The sequence below is a fragment of the Macrobrachium nipponense genome, chromosome 2 (genome assembly GCF_015104395.2).
Source record: "Macrobrachium nipponense isolate FS-2020 chromosome 2, ASM1510439v2, whole genome shotgun sequence".
Classification (NCBI taxonomy): Eukaryota; Metazoa; Arthropoda; class Malacostraca; order Decapoda; family Palaemonidae; genus Macrobrachium; species Macrobrachium nipponense.
The window spans coordinates 78,887,015-78,903,027 of record NC_087201.1 but is presented as its reverse complement, the minus strand read 5'-3'; the positions used below and the strand labels follow the sequence as shown (position 1 = coordinate 78,903,027).

Genomic DNA, 16,013 nt, shown 5'->3' with positions numbered 1-16,013 from the left:
CGGAAGTATTCTCATGAATTTCTTTTGTAGTCTGGAATCCATGTGAAAAATAAAAACTGAAATGCAGCAAGTGTTCAAAGACCTATTCTTCAAAAAAAAAAAAAAATAAATAAATAAAATAAAAATAAAAAAAGCTAGGAGACACAAGATGATAGCTAGAGGAGCTTGAACGCCAGACAAAAAGACTGGCATTAAGAAAATATATTGGGAATATATACTTTCAAATGTGACTGGAAGGACCATATCTTCGAGGATGAAAGGAAAGGCAAAAGGAATAAAGATAGCTTCTCTGAATGAGCAGTTTGAGTAAGAAGAAAGCTACCATATAGCATTGCCAACGAGTTTGGATATGAGAAATTTAGACAAAAGCATGACTGTCAGGTGGAAAGAAATAAGATCATAAGGTCAGTAACAAGCATGATTTGGACTGTGCACCATGTAGGATGTGGACTATGCACATATTGTGTATGAACAGGTATGATCTGGACTGTGCACAACATGGTATCTTAGAACATACATATCTGTACTACGTACTGTGCAATAAATAAGAATAAGTTTTACCTGGACTGTGCACCATACAGTTAATAAGAACAGGTATGATGTGGACTGTGCACCGTACAACATTAGAAAAGGCATTATCTGGGCTGTATATTATGTACTAAGGGATTCAGAGCTGATGACACACGGTTTTTGACAACGTCTTTTTATCTAAGCATCGGATAAAGGTGAAAGTTGGCAATTTTATAACCCTACGTAATTTTTGCAAGTCTTATATAGTACCTAGTAAGTTCAATAGTTCTGATACTTATTAAAGTAAAAGTGAGTTTAATATGCCAGAGCCATAAAAATAGTGATGCTAACCTATGACGCCTTGATGCTCCACCCACAGTGAAGAGAATAATTATTTCTCCCGCTGATAGGTAAGATGGGTGAAAGAAGAATGAGGGCACTTAGCAAGCTAACCATGGTAGGGAATAGTTTAGAAAGTTAAGTATTAGCAAGAGTAATGTAAAGTGTGGTTTATCCACAATTTTATTTGGATAAGGGTACAATTTTTCTTACTTTGGCCCTAATAACATATTACAATAATGGTTTTACATTATTTTAACACGGTTTTAAATTTTATTAACTAATACGTAGTTTAATTTTATTTACTTATGTGGGGAAAACGTGTCTTCACTTTGGCTCTGCCCACTTGCCGATGACATATGCACGAATTGATATTATTATCCATCCTAGGCTTCAACGATATAAGTGATGACGAGCAGGATTTGTCATCGCCCCCTTGATTCTATTAACATTCTCAAAGATAATCTAACATATTATTATCTTTATTATTATTTTGTAGAGGTTTCATTGCAACTTCCACAACAGTTGTTGGGACCAAGGCTAAGTGAGGCAAGGTTTATCAATTTGGGTGGAGTCGCCTCCCACCTGAGGTGACTACTTAAGCGATGACGTATCTCAGAGGAACCTGCTCGTCACAGCTATTCACCAGCTGATGCAATAAGGAGGTAGACAAAGCTCCGCCTGCATGGGGGATTTGGGTGAGCTCGTTAGATTGGCATTCTTCCATTTTCTTGGCATTCTCATTGTTTCTCCTTTAGAGGTTATTCAATGTATGTAATTGATCCACATATTAAACCAGTTTATCGTTCATTTGTTAGATCTACATCTATTCAGTGCAAGAAGACAAAAAGGTTTCGACGCTGTAACCTTCTATTTGCTGCAGTAAGAGATGAGTTTGCGAAGTAAATATCATCCATTGTATTTGTAGAAGTAATAACCTATTTACGCCAAAGTAAATCTTGCCAAGGGTTATCTTGCTCGTATACAATGTGGCAAGCCGTAGCAGAAGTGCATTCTTGCAACCACGGGGACAATTCTGTATCCTGCTGGCCATTATCGATTTTGTAGAAGCCCCGACTGAATTAGTGACTTACTGCCTACCCCGGTGGCATATTTCCCAAGTCTGGAAGAGTTTAGGGATGGGGAAAATTAGGACCAATCAAAGCGCGTGGAGCTGATCCATGACGTCACAAGCCACGCCTTTCAGCTCTCTCCTCAGTCCTATATCCATTAGTGCCGCCAGTCACGATGCCGAAGAAATACTTTCTTCTGAATTTCACAGCTTACGGCTTGATGACATATACATTTTAGTCAGATATATCTAAACATAATGCAACACTAATTTAACAACAATATATTCTTCAAATAGATACACCGTGAAATATATTATGCGTTATTGGCTTCTCCCTCTTGGTAAATAATATTTTCACATCGCGAATTTCTAAATTATATACTTGAATATGCATGTTTAAAGCCATTTATAAAGGGTTGCGATAACTCACGGGATGAATCAAACAATATACAAGATGGTAAAAATGATGGTATCTGACCTGTTTGTAGGGGAAAATAGAGAGAGGCAGTAGGCTTACACTACAGATTTCTATTGACATATGCTATTTCGTAGTAATGCACAGTAAGCAATATACTGGTCATAACTAGGCCATGAACAGGAATCAGACTGATATAGTCCCTACTATTTACAGGAACACAGTTTCAGCTTCATTCATTAAATTATTTCAAGAGCTAACGTGCCCTTAAGGAAACCTACTGTATTGTTGTGTTGGTGATCTAAGTTAGCCTAATGTAACCAAATATAGTTACGTGACAAACTCATCCTGTCAGTAGCTAATCTGAATACGGTTGTTTTTCAAGGTGCATTTGATAAGCTGTATTAAAAAAATTGCCTTTTTGAGGTGGATTCCGTTTTCATAAAACCTTCCAGGTGCCCTTACCTGATTGATCCTTCTCATTCATTGTGTACAAATATATAAAAAGTTTTTATTGACAATTTTTTTGTTTTGATTTTTTAATTTTCAACTTTTCATACATTGTGTACAAACGAATAAAAAGTGACAATAAAATTCAGTATTGAATATTTTTAGCAAGCCCTTAAGGGATTTTTGCTTAAAATTCATTGTTTACAAAGAAAACACTGATTATTTAATATATTTAATATTCTTAGTAAACCTTTCGTGCTTGTCATTCATTGTGTGCAAAGAATCAAAATGAGTATTTCATTAGTATGTAATACTTTTAGCAATTATAGGAGTACAGAATACTACCTATTTACAGAGTTACAGTAGACTTTTTACTAAGCTGAACTAGAGCAGAATTGATGCATAAATTTCTTAGAACTGCGATATGCTTTAAAGTAAATATGGATGACACTTTTTTCCAACATGTTTCAAACATGAAAATTTTATGCAAATATTCAACACGTATTAATTAAAGCTAGAGATAACAGTAGTATATGTGTATACGACTATTTTCATTCAAGCTCACACTCAATGGCCAAATGTATGCCTTAAATTAAGTGCAAAATATTTTTTACATAGATTTTTGGCATTATGCCAAGCACTGGGGCAACTAGGGCCATTCAGCGCTGAAACGGATATTGACAGTAAAAGGTCTGAAAGATGTTACAGGAGGAAAACCTCAAAGCAGTTGTACTATGAAGCAATTGTTGGGAGAGGGTAGATAATAAGATGGAAGAAAGAGAATATGAACGGAGGTAACAGTAAAATGAATGAAAGTAGTTGCAGCGAGGCGCCGAAGGGATGCTGCAAAGAACCTTAAGTAATGCCTACATTGCACCAAATTAGGTGTAAATTATATACTTGAACATGTGTGTAATTATATACTTGAACATGTGTGGCACTATCCCTCTACGGGTTACGTAAATTTGTTATCAAAACTGTATCCTCCACATTTCTTTTAAGCATAAGGCAATTATTATTTTAGTTCTGTAACATAATACCCTTTTATAGCCTGAAACAACAGGCAGTAACGCTTGAAAAACGTTCCATGCTCCATGCTTTTAAAACCGTCAATTTCAAAGTCCAAGATTCTTGATGGGAGCCGAAGTGCTGCAAGTTCTTGGCCTCCTGTCTGTAGTCTGTAGTGCTAATTACAGGTCATATACCTTCATTTTTACCATACCATCAATTTTACCATCTTGTATATTTTTAATTCATCCCATGTATTATCGCAACTCTTTCTAAATGGCTTTAAACACACTTGTTCAAGTATATAATTTAGCCACAGCCACTTGCCATGAAAATATTATTTATGCAGTAAATATCGACTTTGTGAGCAGGAATTAAGAAGGACTGAGCACTATTACCAAGAGGGAGAAGCCAATAACGCATAATATATTTCATGGTGTATCTCATATGAAGAATATATTGTTTGTTGAATTGGTGTTGCATTATGTTTCGATATATCTGACTAAAATGTATAGGTCATACAAGCCATAAATTGTGAAATGGGGAAGTTTTTCTTCGGCAATGTGACTAGCAGTAATGGCTATGAGACGAGTGTAGCTCAAAGGCGTGGCTTGTGACGTCAAGGATCAGCTCCACGCGCTTTGATTGGTCCTAATTTTCCCCATCCCTAAACTCTTCCAGACTTGGGAAATATGCTACCCGGTGTGGGCGCTGAGCCTCGTGACGTCATAAGTTTATGTCACAAATTGCTTTTGGATCCTTTTCTGTGATTTGCTTGGTTCCGGCATCGGCAACTTCATTTTACTCCATTATCAAAACTATCGTACTTAGGTACTAAATAATACTTGCAAAAATTGGGTAGGGTTAGGAAATATACACTTACCAACTTACACACTATCCAATGCTTTGATAAAAGGTGTCGCCGAAAACTATGCTTCGGTGGCTCTGAATCCCTTAGTAGTTAGTAAGAACAATTATGATATGGACCGTGAGCCATTCAGCTGATAAGAATACGTTTGATATGAATCATGCACCATACAGTATATAAGAAAAGACATGATGTTGATTGTGTGATATACACTAATGAGAACAGGTTTGTTGTGGATCATGTCCCATACGTTACATAAGAAAAGGCATGATCTGGATTGTTCATCATACAATTAAAAATAACAAGTATGGTTTGGATCATGCACCATACTATAACAAGAACAGATATGATCTGGACGATGCACCCTAGAGCTGATAACAGGTACGAGCTTATTGTACACCATAGTGTATGTAAGAACAGGAATGATCAGAACGTGCACGGTATGGCTAATGAGAACAGCTATAACCTGGACCGCGTGCCATATGGTTGATAAGAACCAGTCTGATATAGTAGATCATGCCCCACAAGGGTAGACGAAAGTGAACTAAACCGAAGTCATGGAAAGAGAGTGTAAAGTTAACAAAATGTAAATCTTGTGAGTTTTCATAGGGAAGAAAGTTAGACTGAGTAAGTAACATAGCTGGGTGTGCACGACCAAATTTCTCTGTAGAAAAGGCAGGAAGGAGGCGATGGGAGGGTAAACAAATGATAAAAGGATCTGGCCAGTCCTTGACCGCCGCTGAATATTGTCATTCTTTCCTTTTGAAATCTATAGTCCAGCTGGCCTACTAACTCAGTCGCATGGGTAAAGCAATCTTTTTTAGCAAACACAAAAAAGCAGATGACATTTATCTAGGTGAATAGCAATCTATCTTTCTTGTAATTGTTACCTTCCCATGATTTGACCACTTGAGGTTTTTCCAGCAAGTTAGCTGCCCTCATTTCCGTCTGGTATGTCTTTGTAAGTGCTGCTGCTTGTTCTTGGTTTGACGACTTTACTATGCTGTCACCAGTTCTTAGGAAGCAGCTCCCGTAGTGGCCCAAACCAGCACCAAAATCTCCAACCGTAGAATGGCCAAAGATCTCTTCAAGACCTGCGCACAGCTATGAAAGCAGAGAAGAATCACGTCAGGAAGTTTGAAACATTAGGCGTGGCTGTGAAATGCAATACTACAGCAGATGATATAGTTATTGGCTAAACTGTTTGCCTTCTTCAGAGTGAATTAAAACACGATTCATTCCATAGCATCAAATTTCATACCTCTGTCTTTGGAAGTACTCTCAAGCTAGGCCAGCATTCTCAGTCTCAGGGCTTTTGAATTTGTTTCTTTTTCTAAGAATTCCGGGATTTACAAATTATCTGGCATTACCTACCCAAGGGCAAAATCACAAACATTCTGCAAGGACGGAGTTTGGTATGAGTCTTGAAACCATGTGTCTCGCTCCATCTCATATATATATATATATATATATATATATGTATATTTATATATATATATATATATATATATATATATATATATATATATATATATATATATATATACATGTATATATATATATATATATATATATATATATATAATATATATATATATAGTATATATATATATATATATATATATATATATATATATATATATATATATATATATATATATATATATATATATATATATATATATATATATATATATATATAGTATGTATGTATGTATGTATGTATGTATGTATGTATGTGTGTATATATATATATATATATATATTATATATATATATATAGATATATATATATATATATATATATATATATATATATATATATATATATATATATATATATATATATATATATATATACCAGTAGAGAGCCCTAAAGGCAATAACTCGTGAAGTTCTAATAAAACATCATTTAAATGTGAATTAATGATATTTTAAAAATAAATCTTATATGGGATTAAATTTAAAGTTGTAAGGTTTTATCTGCAGAAAGAAATGTTCTTTTATCTTCGATTCTTTTGGAGATCATTTGAATAGCGTTAGGGCCAGGCTGTGCCAGGCCGCTAGAAATGCAATGATTAAAACATCATTTAAATGTGAATTTATGATATTTTAAAAATAAATCTTGTATGGGATCAAATTCAAAGATGTAAGGTTTTATCTGCCGGAAGAAGTTTTCTTCTATCTTCAACACTTTTGAAGTTATATATTAGCATTTGAGTAGCGTTAGGGGCGGGCGGTGCCAGGCGCCCAGAAATGAGCCCGTCTCCAGTAAGACTTCGCTTGGCTCGTAATAAGCACACAGACGCGCACACACACAACAAGCAATCACCCCCCGCAAAAAGAAAGAAAGAATAAAAAACGGGTTTTAGCTGCCGAGAGATTAAAAAACCTTGTCTGATACCAAATTCTTATTTCATGTGATAAAACTTGGATGAACCTTGTATACAGTAAACTTGCACATCTTTAGCAGATTCATACACCTACGCAGTAAGCTTAACAGTTATACACCAAACTCACGTATACATACTATGCCATTCACCTGTCTTCCACCCACCCTGGTTCCATGGGCATTAAAGTACTTTTTAAGTTTTCCTCTTCTCTGTCTGTCCTAACACTGTTGAGGGATACAGTCTGTTCTCCAACCTGTCATCCTCTATTCTTTCTGGGTGAATGAACCATCTGAAAACACTAACCTCTTTACCTCTTTTATGTATCTTCCCGTGTTTTACCTTGTCGGTGTTACACATAGCACGTTACACAAACAGTTCATCTCACACCTTCAACATTTCTTTCTGTTATTGGTGTTTGGCATCCGCAATTCACTGTCATACAGGGCAGTTAGCTTAACAGTTTTCATGCATTCCAACCTTGAGTTCCATGAAGAGTTCAAGGAATTGTGTTGAATGTGCTCCGTATCTTTCTGAATTTGTTATAAAAACATTTTGGAGTTAGAGTTTTGTCATTTTTGGGAGAAGGATCTTTTAGGAATTCTCTCTCTCTCTCTCTCTCTCTCTCTCTCTCTCTCTCTCTCTCAAGCCCCCATCAGAGCCAACTGGGATAATGAAACAACCAGACTGCACATGAAATTTATGCATTATCTTTTCATTTGTGTATATGAGCGTAGTAAGCGAGGGTCTGTAGTGCAAGTTCTCGGACATTTGGAAATTCATTTTTAATTACGAGTTTTATTTATAAAAGTGATAAAATCAGTGCAACCTTTTGTAGGTCATTTGTCCTTCTTTTACTATAGTATAGTTATCGTGTATGGATGTCCGCTTCTGCCAGAGATTTGTCTCTTTTAGATAGAGTGGTTCGTGGTGGTAGGTTTCTTTTTCCTAATAGCAGCTGTGACTTGGACCATCGAGTCTCTTGTTTGTCAGTTTTCCATTAATTATGTTTTAACAGAAATCTCTCACATTCATGATTTATCCCCGATAGTAGAACCTTGTCTCAATCCCATTTTCACACCAGTCCAGTAATTCTCACTTACAGATTCTAACACATGCATTACTTTCATCGTCTGGACTTCATATTACTCTCATTATGTTAATTTTATTCTGCATTCCCGGATTCTGAATTCCAGGTGCCCAGTGCCTGTGCTACATTTGCGGATTCTGGGAATGTAGGAAACAGACAGTTATAGATTACATTTTCGGATTGGTTTGACTTATTTTTTTAGGTGACTTAGGGTTTTGGACTGTATTTCTGTCGTAAGTGTTTATTGCTACGCCTAGCACCCCCAACTATCTGCGTTGAGGATCATTGCCGCTACCGTGATCTTTGTTTATCATACTCAGTTGGTAAATCAATCTCTGTGATTTTGCTTTTTCTCTTTATTAGAGATGTTTCTTGTTTTGATTTTAATATTAAATCTGTCAGTTAGTCAATCAGTCTCTCTTCTCTCTCTCTCTCTCTCTCTCTCTCTCTCTCTCTCTCTCAATCAGCTTTTAATATGTAACGACAAGGAGCAAGATGTAAGTAAAGGAAAGATGGTAGTGATGGAAGAAGCTTTTTGAAAAAAATAATTTGTGTCAGAATAATCGTATAAACAAAACGAATTCTTGCTCCATCCTTGTACATACTGTCTTGAGTCTAGGGAACAAAAACGGCAATGGCATATTAGCTGCCTCTAATGTTTACACTTTGGACACAATTTTTCAATGGGAATGCTTTACATTTATGTTTCTACCTTTTCGTTCCTCTTCGCTGTTAACCGATATCCTTGTGAGGGCCGGGAAAAATATATTCTTGAATCATTCAGAATATAAATCATAAGGTCCTATTTCGTTATTATATCAAGTTGTTTTTAGAAAAAATAACCCTATTCATGAATTGTACAACTTCAGCTTAAAGCGGTTACTTCAGTACAGAACTCTTAGGCTGGAATGCAGCCCCTAGGTGACATTCAAGAATACCTTGGTATTTAGAAAGGCTATTCACACGTAATTCCAGATAATCATCCACTCCAGAAAAAAAATTAAGCAAAGAACAGTCACACTTACCCGTCCATCCCATACGTTATTCCCGCCTTGAAAAGTCTTCGTGTCTTCAAGACAAAAGCCACCTGAAGGAAGGACGCCCTTGGTGAGACAGGCCAGTTTGTTGGTCAGCGTTTGTATAAGTCCTTCTTTCTCCTTTAACTCGTTGCTCTTCTCCTCAAGTCTAAGTACGTCCTTTGGAAGATAGGAAATAGACAAATTAGAAAATAAAGAAATGGATAGGCACCGTTGAATTCTAAGGCTCTAGACAAGAGTCTCTTAGCTATCATTATCTATGCTTGCACCCAAGTTCGTCTGTAAATTTTTTTTCACAGGATGTTTCAAAATATTTGCATATTTTTATGAACAATTAACCAATAGGTTGGCCTCATGGCTAATAACAAATAGAAATAAAAAGGAAATGTGGTGGGTATCTTTTTGAATTTGTTGTAAAAATATTTTTGAGGGAGAGTTTTGTCATTTTTTGGAGAAGGATCCTGTAGGAATTATTCTCTCTCTCTCTCTCTCTCTCTCTCTCTCTCTCTCTCTCTCTCTCTCTCTCTCTCTCTCTCTCTCTCTCTGAAGCACCCTTCAGAGCCAACTGGGATAATGAAACAACCAGACTGCATGTATTTTTTTCTTAATTTTTGAAATTTATACATTATTTTTTCATTTGTGCACATGAGTGTAGTAAGCGAGGGTCTGTAATGTAAGTTCTCAGGCATCTTGAAATTCATTTTCAATTACGAGTTATTTATATAAAAGTGATTAAATCAGTGCAACCGGTTGTATGTCATTTGTCCTTCTTTTACAAGAGTGCTGTTATCCTGTGTGGATGTCGGCTTCTGCCAGAGATTTGTCTCTTTTAGACGGAGTGGTTCGTTGTAGTAGGTTTCTGTTTCCTAATATTAGCAGTTATGACTTTGACCATCGACCAATGGTCTCTTGTTTGTCAGTTTTTCATGAATTGTGTTGTAACAGAGATCTTTCACGTTCGCTATTGATACCGATCCTCTCTTTCTGCCGAGAGTAACCAGATTTGCTGAACAGCAGCACCAATATGCAGTCAATGTGCCTCGCTTTCGAACTCCTTCGTTCCAGAGGTCCTTCATTCCTCATACCTGAGGATGCGCAATTAGAACCTCAAAAGTTCCACACGAAGATGCAACGGATTACTACGGTGCAACAATTCTTGCATCTTAATAATATGCTTGCATTACTAATAACTGATCTCTTCTTTCTGCATTTCCTACTACATTCTATTACTTCTCTCAAATTGGGATTTCAAGTTAATGGCCTCTGTGGGCTTGTTCCACATGAATAGGTTCATCTTCTGAATTAATAATAATAATGAACGCAGGTCTTGCCTATATCGAGCAGAGATGTATCTCGTTTGCTTTTTCAGTTCCAGTAGGAAGTTCGACGATCTGTTCGAATCGAATTATAAAATTTCCATGGCATACATGTTTTCGAAAACGAACTTCAGAAACTTGAAAACAACATCAAAAGCAAAGTTTCATGATGCTTTTCAAACGTCCGAAATTGAAAATTGGAAGTTTTGCCTTTCCAAATAATTCAATTTGTAAAAGATTTTGAGGAAATATCTATTATTATATTCAGTATTAGTAGTAGTAATCGTTTTTTTTTTTTCTGAAAAACAAATACGCATGCAAATCAAATCAAGATTTTTATCATTATATGTATATATATATATATAATATATATAAATATAATGATAAAATCTTGATTTGATTTGCATGCGTATTTATTTTTCAGAAACAAATAAGAATATTTTCTAGTAAGTACCTGAACTAAGTTATTATAATATATATCGTTATATATATCTATATATATATAAATACACACCACGTATATATTCTTATATCTAATATATATTATCTATCTCTAATATATATGTTCTATATATATAATTATATGATTATAATATCTTATAATTACCTATTATATATGTATATTATATAATTAATATCTATCTATATACTAATATAATATATATAATGTTTATATATATATATATATTCTATTATCTAATATCTATATCTCTATCTATAATATTGTGTATGCATGTATGTATGTATGTGTATATATATATATATATATATATATATATATATATATATATATATATATGTATTATATATGTATATATTGTGTGTATATATAGATATATATATAATATTTATCTATAATATATATATATTAAACCCTTACTGGTGACTTTCATGGTCTTTTCCTGTAAGGTGAATTGTACAAGAGTAATGTTTTTGAAGTGGTGAGTTATAGGGCTGTAGTCAAAGTATATGTAAATGATGAAGTGCGTGAGCTTAGATTTGATTGTGATCCTCCGTTATGTGACCGATGCGTTTACATTGTCGGTTCATTGAACTTTTCTAATTCTAAATTTTGACACTGGGCGGACGGGGGTTTTTATTTTGGGCGCTGGCCCCGAGTGGCCTCCATACCTACCCACATCGCTGTGCCACATTGTCCAAATTTCAATGTAAAATTTTGGCCGTTTTTAATTGTTGCAGAAGACTGCTCTTCAGATTTCTACGTTTCTTTGGGTAGTTATTATTTTCCTGTTGTGGAAAACTATTGAAATGTCTTTGCCTCTCCTTCCGCACTTTTTCTGTCCGCTTCTAGCCTCAGTAGCTTTTATTTTATTTAAGTTCAAGTTAGTCATAATCGTGTGTCTAGCAACTTTAGAGGACAGGCCACTATCGGGACGGGGTTAGTTTCATGGGCCGCGACTCATACAGCATTATACCGAGATCACCGAAAGATAGATCTATTTTTGGTGGCCTTGATTATACGCTGTACAGAAAATTCGATTACACCTTCAGCCAAAGTATTAGTACATACAACATGAGGTTAGTCTGATCTTGCATCCAAGCTAGCAATCCTATTTTGTCATATTTGATGTTTCCTTTGATCCCGAACTATATTCCAGAGACCTGCCTGCATGAAATCACATAATATGTTCGACTTTGCTAATTGTATAAGGATAAGTACTGGTTGCTTTTAATATCGAATATCGCTGGTGATTTTACATGAAAGCAAATGGTTTTCGGTATTCTATTCATAGTAGATCAGTAATATACATTACTGAATGTAATATTGTGGAAATTATCAGTATTCTGAACTCATTTGCTCATAAAACCTTCCTTGTCACTCGTGTTTTCATGCAATTACTTCATAATTTTATTGAATCGTCGAATTCCCAGTATTATGCATCATGTGATTTTCATTTTTTTTATTCCTGACTCACAAAACACTGTGACATTTGTAACACTTACCAACGGATTTCGAGGTGGGTTATATAGTGTCTTTATTGAAGCCACGCAGAGAATGACTGATGCAGCAGCTAGAACAGTCATTACTAAACGATTCTGAAAAAGAAAAAAGAAAGATGCCATTGATAGTTTGGACAATTGGAACAATGATAAACACGTGCCTTCATAGTGTAAAAGAAATGTGGGCTTAAAAGGTTTCAGCGTTGCTCGTATTTTTAGATGAAAGGAAATTCTGGTAGATTTCCCCATTCACGGCCAAACACATCACAAGTGTAATAGCCCAAGAAGGCGTGATCTGACCTCCAGCTTACTCCGGACGCGTGCAAGATTTTCTCTCACCTCTCACGCAAAAGTTGTAAGCATTATATTAATGTACAACGTAAAACGCCCTAAAATCTAAGGTCAACATATAGAGCCTCAATTCACTAACGAAAATTAAAATAAATTAGCTATATTATATTAGCAATAATTTTTCTGTACTGTTTGAAATGCAATTATTCAATTTTTTTATGTTTATTTCAATAAATTAATCATAAATATCCTATCCTAAAATTCCACTATCTTTAACTCAACGCGAAACGCCTTTTTCAGACATTTTTAGGCTCTTCCATAAACCCTTCTAACCCCCTTACGAGAACAACAACAACAACAGCAAAGTAGTGTGTAGGCTTAGTCCCCGAGTAAGCTAAAAATGACCATAATCGGTTTGTGGAGTTGGAACCTTCATCAAGGCAGGTACCGGAATACTGTGGCCGTTGTCAGAACAGAGGATTTTTGTGCCGCAGGCAAAGGAGGGCAAGATCTCGTGGTCAACCCATATTTACTTCAAATCGCATTGTTTAGTAGTGTGGAATTAAAAGGCCGTTTCTGATGGCTTCCTTTTACTACAAGAGGGCAGTTGACTAATATTAGTCAAGGCCTTACGTCATTATGGCATTCCCCGTAATTATGTAACTTGTGGAAACTTTCCGTGAGCGAAGGGGATACAAGAGTTAATGGTAGGGACTTAAGTCTAGTGAATGTTCTGTGAATAATGGGATTAAGCATAGTACTGTTATGCTATCTCCGCTATATTCACCTTGCTCGTGAATTTTCTTGAAGAATAATAATGAAATAAAGGTGGTGGAGAAAGGATACAAGGTTTAGATTGAAACCTGAAAGAGTGAGAAGAGTGCGCAGATGACAGCAAGTATTTGTGAAAACGAGCGGTTCTAGTGCTAATGAACGAAAAAAAATATGTAATCTTAGCAAATGAATATATAAGGGACTCTGACTAACAAAAACTGAAAATATAGATTTTATAGATTTACAGAAGCTTGAAAAATGTTACTTACGAATTGATTCATCTGTTTGTTCGTTTTGCGTGAGATCCCAGTCAAGAAATGATCAGCCAACACACTTCTTTATGGATGACGTAGAGGTGGTTGATGTCAGGCCGCTGGATGAATTCTGTTAAGAACAATAAATGAAAAATTAACATCTTAGTCCCGGTGGATGCAGGAATGAATTTTATCTGTCTGTCATGTTCTGTACTTAGATCTTAATGAACAATTCACTGATAAATCCATGTTTACTAAATACGTCAATACTCAAGTAAGTCCGTGAATGATGTCAGGCAAAATCATAGTAATCACACTGGCAGTATTAAATATTTTTATTTATGCGCAGCGACACACTTACAGGAACCGCTTTATCTTTGACATCACTGTTGTTGAAGACGAGGGAAAGTGGGACCTAATCCAGAGGAAATGGAAGAGCATAGGAACTAGGGAAGACGGGAACACGAAAATTGGCCAGAGTTTTGCAGACAAAGGAAAGGAAAGGTTGAGGAAAACCTATTGAATGGAGCAATCCAAGGAGGATTCGAGTTACTTGGAGCATAATTAGCATGTGATCTGTGCTGGTGGTTATGATCACGGATCCTGGAAGGAGAGTGAGAGTCTCTGCAACAGAAAAGAGAGAGCAAGAGCACCTTGAAGTGAAGAGAACGGGCCTTGCGAAAAAGCCAGGTCGGGGCTGTGGAACAGATGATTGTTTCAGATTCAGTCCTGACGAAGAGGAAAACAAATATTGTGTCATAAATAAAAGATCAGTCCTCCAAAAAGAGACAAATGAACTACACATAAAGCTGTGATAAATTGGTTTAGGAAACTGGCTTGCAACAATGAAACAAATCTAATATCTTTCGTGTGTTAATTTCTGAAGTTTTGTTTTGTTTGAACGCCTTCCTTAGCCAGAATGAAGATTACTTTATTCTTACACTTGCTTGGGTACCTCATCTGAAAGGTTATAGATGTCCTTGATAACAGAAAACGAATGAAAAATGATTGTCCTAATTCCTTGTGAAGCATTGCATTACACTACCCATAGTGTCTGTAATGGGATCCTGAGTCACTACTTGATGAGGCATATCACAGAATCAAGCTGCAAGTGTATTCTAATTTTAGTCATTATAAAAGCACAAGTCACATCCTTCCATGAACCAAAAGTGTGCAGGCGAAGCAGATTTCAGATTTTGTAACTCAAACGCTATATCCTTTTATCCTAAAGGCAAAGCTCTAAGGGCTACTAACCTTCAAGATCTTCGCAAGTATTTGGTGGGTTGGGATTGGAATGAGATTGCTAGCACCTTGCTTTTCACCTCACCATAGGACACACACTTGAATGTTAAGACCAACAGAAGCGCCGTCTGTTCTGTGTGTTAGAAAATCGACCTAGATCACTTATCCTGCACAGGATCTGTCTTTTACCTGTATGAGGATAAAGATCAGAATAATGATGATTTAAAGTGATCATCGAGCATATATCAGATTAACGCCTACTTTACATTATGTAACGATATCCTTAGATACAACGTAGAAAATCTCTGCATTATACTGTTACCTGTTTTACATACACAGAAATGCAAACTTGATAAAACCGTTGAGGTACTGAATCTATCTTAAATCTACTCGGCCTGGGACACCTTTGATTAATGAAAGAAAGCAATTTGTGTTCTTGTGATGAATAAGATTAGAATGTCTCTACATTGCTATTTGACCTCAACACTTAGGGGTTGTTTCAGTGCACTGACCCATCAAGGGATTATTATAGGCAGAGTAATGTAGTGTTACAGGGAGAATTAGGAAAATAATTTTTCATTCGTTTTCTTTTTTAAAGGCCAACATCCATAACCCTTTAGATGAGGTACTCATTCATGCGTAAGAATAAAATGTTCTTCATTCTGGCCCAGGAAGGCGTTGAAACAAAACGAAACTTTTCAGAAAATAACACATGAAAGGTTGGAGTTTTGTTTCATTGTTGTAAAGCAATCTCTTAACCCTGGTTATCAGGGATTTATTTAAACTTCATTTGCCTCTTCTTGAAGGGAAGCTATTGTATCTATGGTTATATGATATTAGAGGCGTCTAGGTGGGTTTTAAAACTTTAAAAAGGTGATTGTTCTGGGTGATGTGAATTTAGAGTGAGGGAATGAGATGCTAGTGCTGGTAGCCAAGTGGTTGTTGAAATATAGGCAGATGGAGAGATCTAGTGAAAGTCTACTTGTAAAGAGATT

The 16,013-nt window shown here is 35.8% G+C and overlaps 1 protein-coding gene across 2 annotated transcripts in view; it reads right to left on the bottom strand.

Annotated features, from left to right (window-relative positions):
- LOC135220692 (uncharacterized) overlaps positions 1-16,013 on the bottom strand; it is a 38,387-nt gene that overhangs the window by 1,823 nt on the left and 20,551 nt on the right. Inside the window, exons 2-6 of one of the 2 annotated variants that reach the window (XM_064258074.1) lie at positions 15,031-15,151; positions 13,792-13,906; positions 12,461-12,553; positions 9,168-9,338; positions 5,553-5,766 (exon numbers count right to left, since the gene is read on the bottom strand). In XM_064258074.1, the coding sequence (XP_064114144.1) occupies positions 5,553-5,766; positions 9,168-9,338; positions 12,461-12,553; positions 13,792-13,803 (490 nt within the window). In that variant the 5' untranslated portion in view covers positions 13,804-13,906; positions 15,031-15,151. The remainder of the gene's footprint in view (positions 1-5,552; positions 5,767-9,167; positions 9,339-12,460; positions 12,554-13,791; positions 13,907-15,030; positions 15,152-16,013) is intronic. The other variant, XM_064258073.1, reaches the window with a different exon arrangement.